This window comes from Schistocerca cancellata, chromosome 9 (assembly GCF_023864275.1).
Source record: "Schistocerca cancellata isolate TAMUIC-IGC-003103 chromosome 9, iqSchCanc2.1, whole genome shotgun sequence".
NCBI classification, from domain to species: Eukaryota; Metazoa; Arthropoda; class Insecta; order Orthoptera; family Acrididae; genus Schistocerca; species Schistocerca cancellata.
In genome coordinates, this window is record NC_064634.1 from 134,200,283 (window position 1) to 134,216,615 (window position 16,333).

A 16,333-nucleotide genomic window follows, 5' to 3' on the forward strand; every position below is an offset into this window, starting at 1 on the left:
GCAGAAGAAAAGCTGAAGAAGACCGACTCTCATAACAGTAGGGTTCCAATTAGTGGTTTACAGAACCGATGAGTTACACGCTTGAAGACATGCAACCTACCTCGGGACGATTAACAAAAACACAGACCGATGTCACCGAGAAGCGAAAAGAGCACTGCAAATGGACATTCACCACAGAACGCGTCCCTAACTGAAAACCGAATCCCAAAAGTTACAAGATTTGATCTACCCCCAAAGCACGTGGTCGAGACGCATCAAGACGGGACAAGAGAGACGTGACCACATCTTGAAGAAGTGGCTCATGTGAATGTGCTGTGAAGAAGCAGACAATTAGAGATATTGTGCAGAACTGCTCACTCCAGGTTTTTAAAGAACGTTATCAAGTAAAACAGGAGGGATATCTGTTGTTCCCCATGAAAGTGTTACTCTGTTGTTCTTAATCTGCATAAACGATTTAAGAGACAATCTGAGCAACCCCATTAGATTGTTTGCAGATGATGCTGTCGTTTTTCGTATAGTAAAGCCATCAGAATATCAAAACGAATTACAAAGTGATTTAGACATATCTATACGGTGGAAAAAGTAGCAGTCAATATTAAAAAATCAAAAAATGACGAGCACTACATGAGCTCTAAAAGGAAGCCATTATATTTCGGTTACACGATAAATTACACAAATTTAAAGGTTGGCGTTTCGACTAAACCCCAAGGGATTTCGAAAATGGTACAAATGGCTCTGAGCACTATGGGACTTATATCTGAGGTCATCAATTCCCTAGAACTTAGAACTACTTAAACCTAAGTAACCTAAGAACATCACACACATCCATGCCCGAGGCAGGATTCGAACCTGCGACCGTAGCGGTAGCGCCGTTCCAGACTGAAGCGCCTAGAACCGCTCGGGCACATCGGCCGGCAAGGGATTTCAATGAAGAGCAATTTAAATTGGAACTGTCAAATAAAAAATGTGGAAGCTGAGGAGAATGTGAACTAAAGACAGTGTTTTATTGCCTGAACGCTTAGAAGACGCTACAGATCACTGAAGAAACTGCCTACATTACGCTTGGCGGTATTATTCTGTAGCCTAGGTGACAGTATAGGATCGTTATCGGATAGGATTGTCGGAGGATATCGAAAAAAGTTCAAATATGGGCAGCTCGTGTTGTATTACCGCTTAATAGGGGAGTGGGTGTCATGGATATGATACGCGAACTGGGGTGGCAATCGTTAAAACAAAGGCGTTTTTCGTTGCAACGAGATCTTTTCACGACATTTTAGTCATCGACTTTCTCCTTCGAATGGGGATTCTCCCACCAACATTTCTTGGTAAAAAATTGTAAAATGTACGACTTACTTTTAAAAATAGGCAGTAGCTTTTGAAATACGCAGTAAATCAAATGCAAAAAAAAAAAAACTCCCATCAATATAGGGAGAACGAGCATCGTAATAAACAAGAGAAATCAGATCTGTCAGGTAAATATTTACGTGCTAATTTTTCCCATGTGCTATTCGCAGCCCGCATCTCGTGGTCGTGCGGTAGCGTTCTCGCTTCCCACGCCCGGGTTCCCGGGTTCGATTCCCGGCGGGGTCAGGGATTTTCTCTGCCTCGTGATGGCTGGGTGTTGTGTGCTGTCCTTAGGTTAGTTAGGTTTAAGTAGTTCTAAGTTCTAGAGGACTTATGACCACAGCAGTTGAGTCCCATAGTGCTCAGAGCCATTTGAACCTTTTTTTTTTTTTTTTTTTTTTTTTTTTTTTTTTTTTTGCTATTCGCGAGCGGAGCAATCGGTAAATAGGCTGAATGCAATTGTATGAAGATTCTGCCAAACACTTAAGTGTGAACTACAGAGCTGTCATATAGATGAGGCACCTAGTGATGCGATCTAGTTGTCAAATTTAAATACTGGCGTGTAGGGCCATTGAGTGTGTATATGTGTATGTAGCGTAATGTTACTACTGTTGTATGTATGTTAAAGAAGATAAGTCGGGGAGTCTCTGAAGGAGAGGCGGTTGACGCAGAGCACGGTACCGGCGGCCCGCGTGGAAGAAAGCTGCCGGAAGCGGGGGCGGCCGGCCAAGCGGAAGGCGAGCGCTGCGTGGGTGGCATCGGGCCAGGCCGGCGCGGGAAGCGAGCGACTCACGACAGTGACATCTTGTGCTGAGGCAGCGAGACAACACGAAAGTCTCTACAGATCTGCAGCAACAGCAACAGTAACAAGCTCGGTTGAAGTTCAACCCACCATGACCCTCGAAGTGTCCGCCTCCGAGGTGTAGTTGTTTCCGTTGCTGGCTGCTGATAGGTTCGATTTGCGTGACCACTCGCCGTTTTCCTCAGCTAAGAAGTCCAGAAACGAGGTCCATTCAAAGGCAAACAGTGTATATAGCAAGTGATTTTACAAACAAGTGGTGTCAAAGCGATTTCGAAACATTCTTTCGAGGTCGCGGCGTTAGAGCCGGAGAAATAGGAAAATTGCCGGCGGGGTGGGAAGGAAATCTGCTGCGGCCTACTCGAAGTTACTATCCCAGTATTCGCACGACGTGATTGAGGAAAATGGCCGTACTGCAATTGGAAACTCCATTCTCTATCAGTACTGTGTCTTAATAACAGAGAACACACGAATTATTTACAGGAGAATAGAAAAAAAAATATGGAGGTCGTCCTCCAGAAACATCAATTTGGGTTGCGGAGGAACACTTGAAGCAATACTGACCCTACGACTTATCTTAGAAGATAGGTTAAAGAAAGGCAAACCTAAGTTTGTACCATTTATAGATTTAGAGAAAGCTTTCTGCATGTTGACTGGTCTGCACTGTTGGAAATTTGGAAGATGTCAGGGATAAAATACAGAGAGCGGGTGGTTATTCACAGCCAGGACCCAAACAAAACAGCAGTTGTAACATACGACGGACATCAAAGGGAAGCGGTCTCTGAGAAGGGAGTGTGGCAGATTTTTAGCCTCTCCCCGATGTTATTCACTCTGAACAATAACCAAGCTACCAAGGAAACCAAGGAGAAATCTTGAAAGGGAATTAAAGTTCAGGGAGAAGAAGTAAGAAGTTTGCTCTTTGCCGATGACGTTGTAATTTCGTCAGAGAGGGCGATGGATTTGCCATCAGTTCAACGGTGTGGATAGTGTCTTGAAAATAAGTTACAAGATGAACGTCAAGAAAAGTAAACAAGGCTAATGGAATGTAGTCGAATTAAATCAGGTGATGGCGAGGGAATTAGATTAGGAAATGAGGCCCTATAACCCGTAAAAGAGTTTTGCTATTTGGGCTGCAAAATACGTGATGATGACCGACGTAGAGGGGATATTAAATGCAGACTAGCTGTAGAAAGAAAAGCGTTTCTGAAAAAGAGAAATTTGTTAACATCGCGTATATAAATTTAAATGTTAAGAACTCTTTTCATAAGCTATCATACGATGATCAAATAGTAGCGGAAGAGGGTTATAGAAATACAACTAAGTTTCCACCTCCTAAACCATTGTATGAGAAAGTGTGCACGCTGACGTCAACCATTTCTGTGGTTCCTGACAATGACTACAGGAATATGAGAACGAGAACACTTCATGGAGTAGTTGGTATTATTTCCTAGTACAAGGCCGTGATGGTGTTAGAGTTGTCTTGCACAAAATATTCTTCAGAAATACAAGCCAAGAGAAAGAACCGATGTAATTATTAGGTAAAAGAATGTGGATATGGCTCACTTGTACCTACAGGTAACAATGGGAAAACAGAAAATCGTTGGTACATAGTTAACTCGTTTTATTAATTCTACACGAAACAACTAAGGAAGTAAAGGGAAAATGGAAGCAGTAATAAGTCGGTTACTTTATTCTTTGTTATGAGGTGCCTTGCTCGGCCAATGGTTTTTTTAATAATCTGACATTTATAGGCCCACTCCCTCAGTGTTGTCCAGAAGAGTCACAAAATGGTACTCGAAAGTACAGAAATGAACCTACATGGACGTCAAGAAGAAACATGTGGTTCACAGCGACAGCGTGCTTTGCGGAGCAAGGTTCCGGTGCCCGTCGTGGCGTGGCCTTCTCCACAAGGTGACATTATTGACAGAACCGCCGCCTGTTCTAACGCGTTCCGCTCCACATTCCTCTTTTTTTTTTGCCCATTATTTTTATGTTCCTCTCGTGCTGCGCGGACAACAGAGAATGGCTCTATTGTCGTTCTCAGTTTCCGCCCGTTAACCAACATTCGCGCTCCTGTGAAACCCTTCACCGTATTAAAAATCAAAAGGTGACTCACCGACACGCCAGATGTACATTATAGGCAAAAGTGGCTGAGTCATAGTTTGTCCACCACGATTTTTTTAAAAAATACTTGCGATTGTGATTCGATAGTAATGTAGTTACAGATTCACTTTCAGCAAGGGATAGAAAATTGCCATTACCTCTTCGAAGTAACCACTCTGATCTCATTAAAATTTGTTGTCGACAGCCAAGTCGTTACAGATTTGCACAAACTCCTTAAAAGTAAGGAAAGAACCGCTTTTTTGTCATTCATATGAGGCACTTCAGGGAAGTCATAGGGTTCTTCCATCACAAGGAACGGTGTGCAATACATGCACGAACAGATTCCATGTGTAAGGTATTATCCCTTCATATCGAAGTCAACCAAGAACTTCATTATTCTGAGATAACAGCTGTTGTTTTCCTGTGTGTATTAGAAACTAACAAAAATTAGCGACCAATGTCTTTATGCATGAAGTAAAGTCTCAAGAACTGCTTTGTGCTGTAGGTACCCGGTTTCTCCAATTTTAGCAAACAGACTAATGGTTTGTGTCATCGGATTTAGGCAAGTGCATTTAGTGCTCAAGGACAAGGATGAAATGCTTTTGGCTTTCATTTTCAAACCTGCTGCGATATGCCTCAAGATATATCATTGTATTTCGTCGTGAACTATAGATAGCTCTTGAACAATTACGTAGATTTCCTGTAAAAGCATAGAGGGGGGGCAGCGTTCGTTTTTAACTTCCCGTGGAGAGTAAATTGAACAGAGAAATAAGCATTACTTAGTTCTGTCATGAGTTAAGAAAAGAATTTACCATGGCCTTCCGTGCTAAATGTTTCCAGTGCTGGTATGTTATTGTTCACTTCGAACAGGAAAAACGTAAAACGAAATGACCACTCTCGATTTCGAACGGGATCCTTCAGGGCACAAATCTCATTTTCTCTCTGCGCTTCAGCCCTATCCGGTTGACGTAGCTCTGTTTGTGAACGAACCACACTGTCGTAAAACAAGAAAAACCAGCAGTTTCAGTGACGTAAGTGAATTAGTGTGTAATAACGATGAATGGTTGAAAAATTAATATAAGTGCCTTCGAAAACATCTGCTACAAGAACTCATCGCATGAGCTACCACGCCTCCCCACGTGGAATTACAGTAGGGAAAATCCCGGTGTTTTTCATACACTGGAAGGTTACCGTGCGCTCGACAGACTTAACTACGTCATTACCTGTGGGGTTCTCCCGTAACACCGGCGGTCACGACAGCTTATCTTTCACAGCTAAGAAGCGAAGTAAACTGTGTGTTCCGCTGGTTGCACCACAAAATAGTAGACCCTTCCCAGACACTGCAGCCTTAAACCTGTTCTGCAAGTGAATCTTTTATCATTAAGATAAAGCATAACAGGGTGCACAGAAATGTATAAAAATTAAAGCCAGAAATACCTTCCTTCTCAAAATTGCCAGAAAAGGTACTGTCACCAGGCTATATCGTCAGCAGCACCTGTTTTTATTTCCAGTTAATTAACCAGTGGAGCTGTAGTCCCTAGGTAAAGCTGTTCTCAATAGGTTAGAGGAGACCACGCTACTACCTCGGTGTCGCATTAGTGAGACCAAGAGGCAGTTCTACTGATAAGTTTAAACTCAGAGCTGATGGTTCAGCTTAATAACTGATTATGATTGAAACACAATATCTGCGAACACGCATGGAATAAAGACTGCTCTTTACTGCTCTGTTGGCAACAGCCTTACCGCAGTGGATCCACCGGTTCCCGTGAGATCACCGAAGTTAAGAGCTGTCGGGCGTGGTCGGCACTTGGATGGGTGACCATCCAGGCCGCCATGCGCTGTTACCATTTTTCGGGGTGCACTCAGCCTCGTGATGCCAATTGAGGAGCTACTCGACCGAATAGTAGCGGCTTCGGTCAAGAATACCATCATAACGGCCGCGGAGAGCGGTGTGCTGACCCCACGCCCCTCCTATCCGCATCCTCCACTGAGGATGACACGGCGGTCGGATGGTGCCGGTAGGCCCCTCTGTTAGCAACAGACAATTAGAGTCTGCTCACAGGACACTACGTCATTGGGACAGGGAAGAAGGAAATCAGTTTTGGCATTGTCAACGGAAACATCCCACCGATACTGATCCAATAGTCGCACTTTAAGGAAGTTTCTAAATTGAAAAAAAACATATGTCGATCTTCTTAATTGTCGCTTTGACTTGGGTGACCGTATGTGTTCTTTACATAGCTCCACCCATCATTTCTGTTCCTGGCTCTCGTGGTCCATTCTCCTTTTCTCGGGCCATCGTCTCTGTATCGCTTCCTCTGCCGCCTCTACATTTCCCCGACGATGATAACGCGACTCGCAGTAGCCTTTTCCATTCTAATTAGGGCTTCACCCACATCAGTCATTTTTCTCTTCGTCCTTCGGCCAATATCAGCTTCTTAGTAAAGGTCTGCCAGTTTCTGTTTTTTAAATATCTTCCATCTCTCTGTCTGCATGTCCCTCTTGGGGCCAATTATTTTCCTTCGCCTTTCACTCTCGAAGACAAGCAACTTTTCTTCGTCTGCTTTCCTTAATGTGAATTTTCAGACCAGTATAAGGCTACCGGGAGAAATCAGACTGCTTCAGTCTGATTTTAAAACTTCTCGGAACTTCTGTACCGCACAGCATGCCCTGTAAGTCAAAATATGCTCTATTTGCCGCTGCAGTAATTGCCTTAGTCTCAATTTCCTTCTGTTCTTCTTCCTAAAAGGCAACGGCCTTGCCGCAGGGGATACACCGATTCCCGTCAGATCACCGAAGTTAAGCGCTGTCGGGCGTGGCCGGCAATTGGATGGGTGACCATCCGGTCCGCCATACGCTGTTGTCACTTTTCGGGGTGCACTCAGCTTCGTGATGCCAATTGCGGAGCTACTCGAGTGAATAGTAGCGGCTCCGGTCAAAGAAAACCATAATAACGACCGGGAGAGCGGTGTGCTGACAACACGCCCCTCCTACCCGCATCTTCCACTGAGGATGACACGGCGGTCGGATGGTCTCCACGGGCCACTTGTGGCCTGAAGACGGAGTGCTTCTTCCTAAAAAAATATTTAGGTATGTCCACTCTTTTGAAAGTGAATTTATCAGCTATCAATGGGGTATCATCGTTGGGTGCCTTGCTCACGACCGTGCACACAGGTTTCTCCTTATTAATTTCTAACTCTGCTTCCCTTACAACATATACGTAAGAACTTGACATGAGCTGTGCAAGTCCTGTCTGCTACCACCTATTAGAACATCTTTCGCATGTATGCAAATCGATTTTATGTGTTATTACTCAGTCTTCTTCCAGCTGGGTTTAATGTTGTTCTCTGTCTATTTTCTCTAAAATTAAATTAAGAAGTGCTGGAGATAGTGCATCTGCTAGTCTAAGATCAGTTCTGACTTGAAAATGCTCAGGCATTCCTGAACTCATCTCTGCTCTGCAATAATTTTTCTCCAAACATGTCTCTACTACACGTATTAACTTTAGTGGAAACGGAAATTCTTTCAAGACATTCAGAATAAGCTTGAGTTTCTCCAACAGTACAGTAGTGGTAATCCGCGAAGTGTGTGCCAGTGTTGATGCTTCGTGGGACGCATACCGCCCACATTTGTTTGAATGGTAAGCCTTTCACACAATAAGCACCCGGCTGCTACGAGGCAGCATCTGAGTAGGGACGGCTCGTCTCGTGGTGAGCGGACGACCTGATTGCGTCTTTCAGACCTGCAACTGTGCAAGTGAAAGGAACCCGCCGAGTCCAGCGGAGAGGCGTAGCGTTTCTGCGGCCGCGATGACGCGGCGGCCGGCAACTGGACTGGCGGCTGCAGAGGGCGACAGCGGGGTCAGCTGCAGCAGTGGCTGGCTTGGCGAAAGTACGCGGACTGGCCCAGCAGGTCTCGCTTTCGCAACACCGTGCCCATTCCTGTACGGCCGCCGACTCTACATAATGGCCAGCAGCCACTGCGCGCTTCGCCTCCGGGCAACGAGTTCGCGATATCTTCCCGCTTTCGTAACCGGTACCCGCCGTTCCGCATCCTTACGTGCACACTTTCACGCGATGGTTCGGCAACAAGTAGCATTTTAGAAGACTGCTACTCACTTCCGGGCTGTTTCAGCTATGGTTTAAAGTTTTCCGTGCTTGCACAAGTCTGCTACGATTTCATTAATTTGTGACCAGACATGAGTCCTTGTGGCAGCATGATTTGGGTCAACAAATCAACTGAGCGAGTCCTTTTTGTATTTCGATATCGCACGTATTTCGCATTTCGAAAGAATACTCATGCATGTATTCGGTTAACCTTATTTAATCAATGAGATTTTTGGCAGCTTCATCTTGCGTTGGTTACGTACGTTTGCCCAGAAATTGCTCCCCTGGCGCAAAATGTGTTTGATTCCACAATAACACGTTGCAGCCCCACGTCTTTCCGGCGATCTACTTTTCTTGTCTTGGCTCTGAGCACTATGGGACTTAACATCTATGGTCATCAGTCCCCTAGAACTTAGAACTACTTAAACCTAACTAACCTAAGGACAGCACACAACACCTAGCCATCACGAGGCAGAGAAAATCCCTGACCCCGCCGGGAATCGAACCCGGGAACCCGGGCGTGGGAAGCGAGAACGCTACCGTACGACCACGAGATGCGGGCACTTTTCTTGTCTTTTAGTTGTAATAACTGTGTCGAGGCTATGGAAATGGAAATCAGTGTTTGACGTTATTGGCCGGGAGGCCCCTTGCGGGGCAGGTCCGTCTGCCATGGTGCAGGTCTTATGACATTCGACGCCACATTGGGCGACCTGCGCGCCGGATGGGGATGAAAGGATGATGAAGACAACACAACACCCAGTCCCCGAGCGGAGAAGATCTCCGACACAGCCGGGAATCGAACCCGGGCCCATAGGACGGCAATCCGTCACGCTGACCACTCAGCCATCGAACCGACTGTGTCGAAGCTATAGTTCTCAATATTAACTACTTAGAGAGATACTACGTCCTTAAATGTTCCATAAAAAGGAGTGCGGTGCGTACTTTTCTTTTTCCTGCGTATCGTGACAGCAGTGCCAAAGAAGCATTATAGAAAAGTAAATTATCAACGATTTTTAATTACTGCTATCAATTAGGGTTCTCTGTACATCGGCTTCAAGATTTTACCCACCAGTGGCCGTTGCCTCGGCTGTCAGTTGGGAATCGTTGGAGAAAAAATACTGGAAACGTCATTATAGGCGAATGATAGTTACTTCATGGGGAAGTATTATGCCATTCAGGATAGACAAGAAAAATCATTAGTATTGAGGGATATGACTGGAAAGATAATTTGAACCAAAGAAATCTATCGAACATGGGCTCCAAAATGCATACCTTAAAAACTATAAACACTTGCTCATCTACGCTAATGTGAGACGCAACCCTTCTACTGAACAAGTGGTCATAGCTCTCAAGGTACGCAGTTTAGAACCCATGTTTACTAGACTTTATGCTTCGAATGATCGTTCCTGTCACATCACTGAATATAGACCATTCCTCTTGGGATTTTCTTACCTAGTAATATACTGAAGTTCTCTATATCTACTATTAATCAACCTGGTAGGTGTTCCTCATTACTACAAAATATTAGACAGCCCTTTGCGGACTATGTTTTTTTCTAAACTCGTGTTTCGATATCTGGTACTGTTTATGAAGTTTACGCTCTCGCGCTTACTAAACTTTCCAGTGAGGAAACACGTCACTCTTCGTTGGATCTCCTCTATCTCGTTTATTAATCTAAACTGGTATGTGACCTAGGCTAATACAGAACAAAAAAATGACCCTTTGCGTACTATCACTTTGCCAAAAATCGTTCTCCGCTATCTGGTACTGTTTGCGAAGTTTACAGATGACCGCGTTACGTCGGTGACCCCCTACAACAGGTAACAATCTTTCAGACCATTATGATGAACAACAATTGTTTCTCAAAGTGAGGTCGTAATTTCATCCTGTCTCTCTCCTGCTTTTATGGACTCAGCAAGTAGAGGTCACTGCTTGACCGACATATCACGAATATGCTAATCATGTAGAGCAATTTGGAATCTGGAAATCTAGAAGACGGTATTACCAGGCCGAAGATGTGGACTGACACATGGTTTACTATCATGGTCCTGTGCAAAATGCTGCTTGTGAAGAGCTCACACAGTTCTGCTCTTTCGCTATTGCTTAGCTACGCAAAGTGAGAGATTTCACGCTGTAAACGGTACGTTGTTCCTCGACGGTTCCCCCTTTTCCTTTCCTGTTTATGTGCGCGGACTCGACTGTGTCAGCAGGATGTACTCTCACGCAGAGCAGCACAACGAGGCACCTCGTGAGACTGCAACGCGAGGCGCTCTCTAACGTGGGTTTCTCCCGGAGCCAGCCAGCTGTGTGCAGGCGCGCGTGTTCTCCAATATCTCCTGCCGCGCGGGCACTTTCTCACCTCTGAGGACATCAGCGGGGATGAGCCTCTTGAAGATCTTGGGCCTCTCGTCCTCCTTCTTCTCATCGGCCGCCAGCACGGCCACGGAAAGGCAGATCACCAGGATGGAAAGTACCTTCATTGTCTGTCAACAAGAAACAAAACATTCCGATAAATTTCGTGCCGACGCATGGAAATTCTTACAAACACTAATTATGTACCGATGAGAATTACTTCATCGGTTTTTTAACGTAGAAGTAACAACTAACACACAAAGCATTACTCCTACAGACAGTTTGCTAATGTCTTGTTTTCGAGAACACCGTTCTTGATGTGGAGTGAAGGAAAGTTACCATTTAATGTAGCGTCAACATGTAAGTCATTAGGGGCGGAGCACTAGCTCTGTTGCACAAACAGGGGAGCAGGTAATAAAGATTAAGGTTTGCCATCCTGCCGAGATCAGAGTCGTTAGAGATTGAACCATAGCTCATTTGGAAAAGGAAGGGGGAGAAAACAGACTACATCCATTTGGAAGTTAATATGTAGGCACAGCCACGCAGTGCATAAACACTAATTTAACGCTTTTCGACGATACGAGCCCTCATCTTTAGAAGTATCGACACACAAGAATATTCATTGCATAGAAACGTTGATCCACACATTGTCCTCACTGAACTATCATTACTTTTATATAATCACACTATTATGAGGATATTGCGTGGATTAAAGTTCGTAAATCTGTCGCTCACAGTTAAGATTCTTCTGTGGAGGCATTGCTAGTGACGAAGGATTATATACCTTTGAAACGCCTTAAATTCGTGCTTATGCACTGTGTGTGGATAAGTCTACATTTCAGCTTCGAAATTTGAGTACGGCCATGACCTCACAATCAATCAAGTATCAATTCCTGGCTGCATCCATTTTAAAATAATCATTCCTGCATACGAGTGGAGTGATTTAGGGAAACTACCAACGTATTAAATAAAGATGAGCAATGACCGGAGGTTTACTTTACTGTTGAATTTCCTATCTAATTTTACGTAAAACTAATCAGTGTGGTTCTGCCACTATTTGACAGACAAATGTTATGCAGCCGCCGTGAATTTTCAGGAAGGAAATAACGGATTTAACAACTGATATTAATTTCAGTATTTTCAAAAGGCTATTTTTCAAGGACTGTTTGTAAATAGTCTGAGTAGCTTTGGTATTAGACTGTATCAGAGAAAATGAATATCTCATTTAACTGTAAATACTGCGCCAACTAAGTTGCTGATAATTCAAACAATGGATCTCAGGGATATTACAAGCATTTTTCAGTTCATAAGGGTGAAAGCTTCTTCAACAACGATTTCGTTAGGAATGGAGCACAACCTCGAACAAGGCAAGAACGGGGGAGGAAAATGACCGTCGGTTTTAAGGAATCACCCGAGCATTCGTTGTAAACTGTTTGGAGAACCTAAATCTTGATGATCTGACAGGGATTTGAACATCACTCCTTCCGAGTGTGAGTCCAATATCTTGACGACTGCGCCATCTCACTTGACGTTTCACTTCGATTTTTGGTGCGGGAATGATGACTTGAAATCCAACAAGGCGTAATGTGACTGTTGAGGCTATCCGTCATCACTGAAAGAAAAAGATACCGTTTCAGCTGTATAGGCAAAATAACGAGAACATGAGAATACTGTTCTTTCCTGCGAAGGTACCATGGAAAACTTTTTTTTGCAATACCAGCAGAAAAAGAACCTCAACGGTTTCACGCTGAGATTTCCTTTGACGGAACCAAAATGCCACTTACAGCCAAAACGTAGTATTATTTTTAATTTTTACGACATTACTAGCAGAACTGTTTATCTGTTGTAACTCCATATGAAACTCATATGGAGTATTTTTTTTATTTTTTACGGCATTAATAACAGAACTGTTAATTTGTTGTAATGCGGAGTTACATAGGAAACTCATATTTTCCCTGTCTGAGAAGAATCCTATAAAGACAGGAGTGCTTAAACAGAATATAGCGATAAATTCCACTAACCACTAAAAAGAGAGGACAATAACAGCTCACGGTAGGATAGGAGGTGGTGTAAGAAACGACGAAGTGCTGAAATGTGTGTCGGCAAGAGTTTTAGTGTCGTTCCACTTTCTTCGTAAGCATCTGAACGAGAAGCACAAGTCACCGTACGTCCCGACAGAAACTCCTCTGAAGACCGGTCCTGCTATTAAGCTCGCCGGTGAAAGGCGCTGAACAGGCATACGAGGAACACTCCATGTAACAGAAACGTAGGTTACAGTACACAAAAGAGATGCGAAGAACTATCTCCTTCTCCTTTTCCTTTATTGTTCATTTACTGTCAGCGCACAAAAAGTAGAGAAGTTTAACACTGTTGTTTATGATTCTTCCTGTTAACTACCCTGTCTAAGTCATCTTTAAGGCATAATGACGACGAAACAAATCTTCTGTTCTCTGAAAAACACCATTCCACGTATATCTCCGCTTCCATAATAATTTTTCATAAAAAACTCTCATGACATTCAGTCATAATTCTGAAAACCAGGGGTGCTTCGTGAGGAAGATGTTTGCGGGTGTGTGTGTGTGAGGAGGGGAGGGGGGGGGGGGAGGAGGAAAAAGGAAAACAGTAGGATATCATGGCGGTGAAACAAACAACTGCATTGCGCGGTCGGGTTTTCCTGTTGTAGTGAATGCTGGAATCAGCGGAACTAATTGCTTTGCCGAGCATGCCATTTTACGGTGTTCGTCGGGTGCATACAGAAACTGAATGGCGTACTTTGCAAAAGGCTCTGCCGTAACGACAGTGAGGAAGGTGAATGTTTCTGATGACTGATATCTGATTTATTTTAATAGTACTTGGCTATGGTGAGAATAAACACCAGATTTTCCTTAAGGCTCGTTTTAAATTTAGAGTTTACTCGGTTTGTGGCACTTCTCTTGAACTGCCGTTTCCAAACGAGACTATAACTTGACTGGAGACTTAAATGCACGCACAGAACAGCAACCTCACTTTGGCACGTACAAGATGATTAGTGCTGCACAGCGTGATTACAGTCTTAACTTAATAATAGCATGCAACAGCTATAATAGTTATAATCGCATGCTACTAAAGGATAGCTTGTTGATTCTGAGCACCTTCAGCGAACGGCTTTTTGTTATTGACGTACGTACGACTTAATTTGCAGTTTACGTTTAAAACTTTAGAGAGAAACTTAGCAATCTAAAAGAACGTTAGTTTGTCTTATAAAAGTGGTCACTAAAGATGGATGTCTCTTAAGATTTTTAACAATCAGTTCAAATACTAATAAGAACTTCCTAAAATAGTACTTCAGTTTAATAAGAAAAAAATTGCGAACATACACATGTCTCAGCATAAATTATAAACTTTATAATGTTACTTCATGCTGTACCGCTTCGTCGAATGTGCAACGGCGTGAGAAAAAAGAGCCTCCGTTTCCTTTAGGAGGATTCTACTCCGTTCCCAAAGTAACAACAACGTAATGCTTCCTGTCATATAGTAATTTGGAGTCCATTGTCCGTAGTGTATCTAGTCTTTATGTATAATTTATTTTTTGCCTTTGTTTCATTTTTACAGCTTCATTACAACTTTCTATATTTGTGAGGAATGTGTTTCCCGAGAGATTAAGTTTGAAGCAAAGAAAGTAGTTAGTTTCCTTCGTCCGTCAGTGGCATGATAACTACAGATTTCGGAATTAATGATATAGCGTTGAACCGAACGTTATGAATGACATTTTTTGTAGCCAAGCCACTTATCAATTAAGAAAGAGGCGGACGAAAGGCCTTACAGGCAATGGCAGTAGCCATAAAAGCATTGTCTAGAAGCGTTTCTTGTTAGTTGCACTGCTTTATTGCATTTCGGAAAGGTAACAGGATTATAGCCTGAATTAATTATTCATGCAACCCTCAGAATCAACATAACCCTCCGTATGAGTGGGCCTTTAGCCAGTTGTACACTCTTATTGATTCGGTTAACTCTGAAGAATTTGTCTTTCGGTAGAGGTTTCCAGACTTCTACATCTATACAGTGCGACTGGGGGCGCACTGTCGTCCCTAGTTAATGATTAAGGCAGAGAGCTTTAATTGATCATCAATGTCAGTTTGCATTTACAGTCTGAAGACGTGGAATGGAGCGTTTTTCAAAGTACAATATACTAAGGCTTCTTCTTGTTTTACATAAGAATGTAGTGTGGGAAGAATGATTATTTATTTTCCGCTGTCTTGATATTAATAGTGTAATTCGTTCTTCACAGCTCCTGCGGTAGCGACATGTAGGTGGACCATAGATGTTCTTAGATTCTGCTCCGACAATATTTCTTGGAACGTCGTAAGCAGATTTTCAAGAGATATTGGGCATCTTTCTTCAGGTGTCCGCTGGTTAAGACGCGTCAGTATTCTCGTTACCATCTATTGCCAATCAAAACGTAGGCTGTCCTCTATATGTATGCTCGATATCCCTAGTTCATTCAATACGAAATTGACACCCAAATTAGAGGTCTTAATAAGGAATCTCTTTAATGAGGCTACATCGAACCTCGCTGAAGCTATGGGAGACTTCTCTTCGTTTCTCCGTGAGCAGTTACTCCAAAGTTTTGTGTGATATGGGAGATTCCAGTTGTGAGTCATTAGTCGTGAAGCCTACTATAATATTATACATTAAGGGTTGCCTATCAGTGTTTACCACAAACTATCTTTGAAGATCTGGCCCGACCTTGTTACAAGTTTAATCGGATAATACTAGATAAAGTAAAACCACGCCATCTACGAATGGCTGGAGGTTCCAGTAACCGCTAAATCATTCGGGAATGAACACTTGTAAGATGCGGAATGAATCTCTTTACCATTTCACAAATACTTCAAGAATTTCGGCAATCGGTAACGGCAAAGGGTGAGTACTTTACTGTATGGGTTGTTAACTGTATTTACTGACCGTACATCAAGACTATGGTCGATTCTAAACTTTTACTTGCAGAATATTCTGTTTAGGTAATTTTAGCGGTTCAGCATTGGTTCCACACACAGTGTAACATTTGCAGTAGCGGTTCTAAAATACTTCCGCAAACCACTGTAGAGTGTTTGTCGAAGTTATCAAGTTTCACTTCAATTCCGTTGGCTTACTGAGAGATAAATGATTGTCTCTTTGCCTCTTATGCGCCTCTCTCTTATCTCTTTCTCATGATCCCTAGACGAGATATGTTTTGTCGGCAAGAACTACGTCGTCTTTCGCCTAGGATACTCATTCAAGTTCTCAGAGCATTTTTGTTACTATTTCGACCTTTTACGATCATAACAACCTATCTCTGTACGATTTCATTTACAGATGCACCACACTTCCCCAGAAGGCTTGCATCAAATCTAAGTCTCCCATTCGCCTTACCTAATACTGGTTTCACGCGATCGTCCTACTTTATACCGTTTTTTATTATTGCCCCCAAATTTTTATACGACACGGCATGCTCAAAATGTTAAACACTAATCTTTCAGTCAGATACTATCCGCTTATTTCTCATTCTTATTGATATAATCTTGAATTTATCAACATTCAGTGAGAGCTGCTATTCGTTACATCAAGCAGAAATTTTGTTGAAGTCTTTCTGCAATTCCTTAGGATCTTC

The 16,333-nt window shown here is 43.1% G+C and overlaps 1 protein-coding gene and 1 pseudogene across 1 annotated transcript in view; one reads left to right on the forward strand and one right to left on the reverse strand.

Moving 5' to 3' along the window:
* The window catches only part of LOC126100752 (uncharacterized), a 36,593-nt gene that overhangs the window by 18,035 nt on the left and 2,225 nt on the right, over positions 1–16,333 (reverse strand). Inside the window, exon 2 of the mRNA XM_049911373.1 lies at positions 10,712–10,835. Coding sequence (XP_049767330.1) covers positions 10,712–10,832 — 121 coding nt within the window. The 5' untranslated portion in view covers positions 10,833–10,835. The remainder of the gene's footprint in view (positions 1–10,711; positions 10,836–16,333) is intronic.
* Positions 5,976–6,093, forward strand: LOC126102565 (5S ribosomal RNA; annotated as a pseudogene).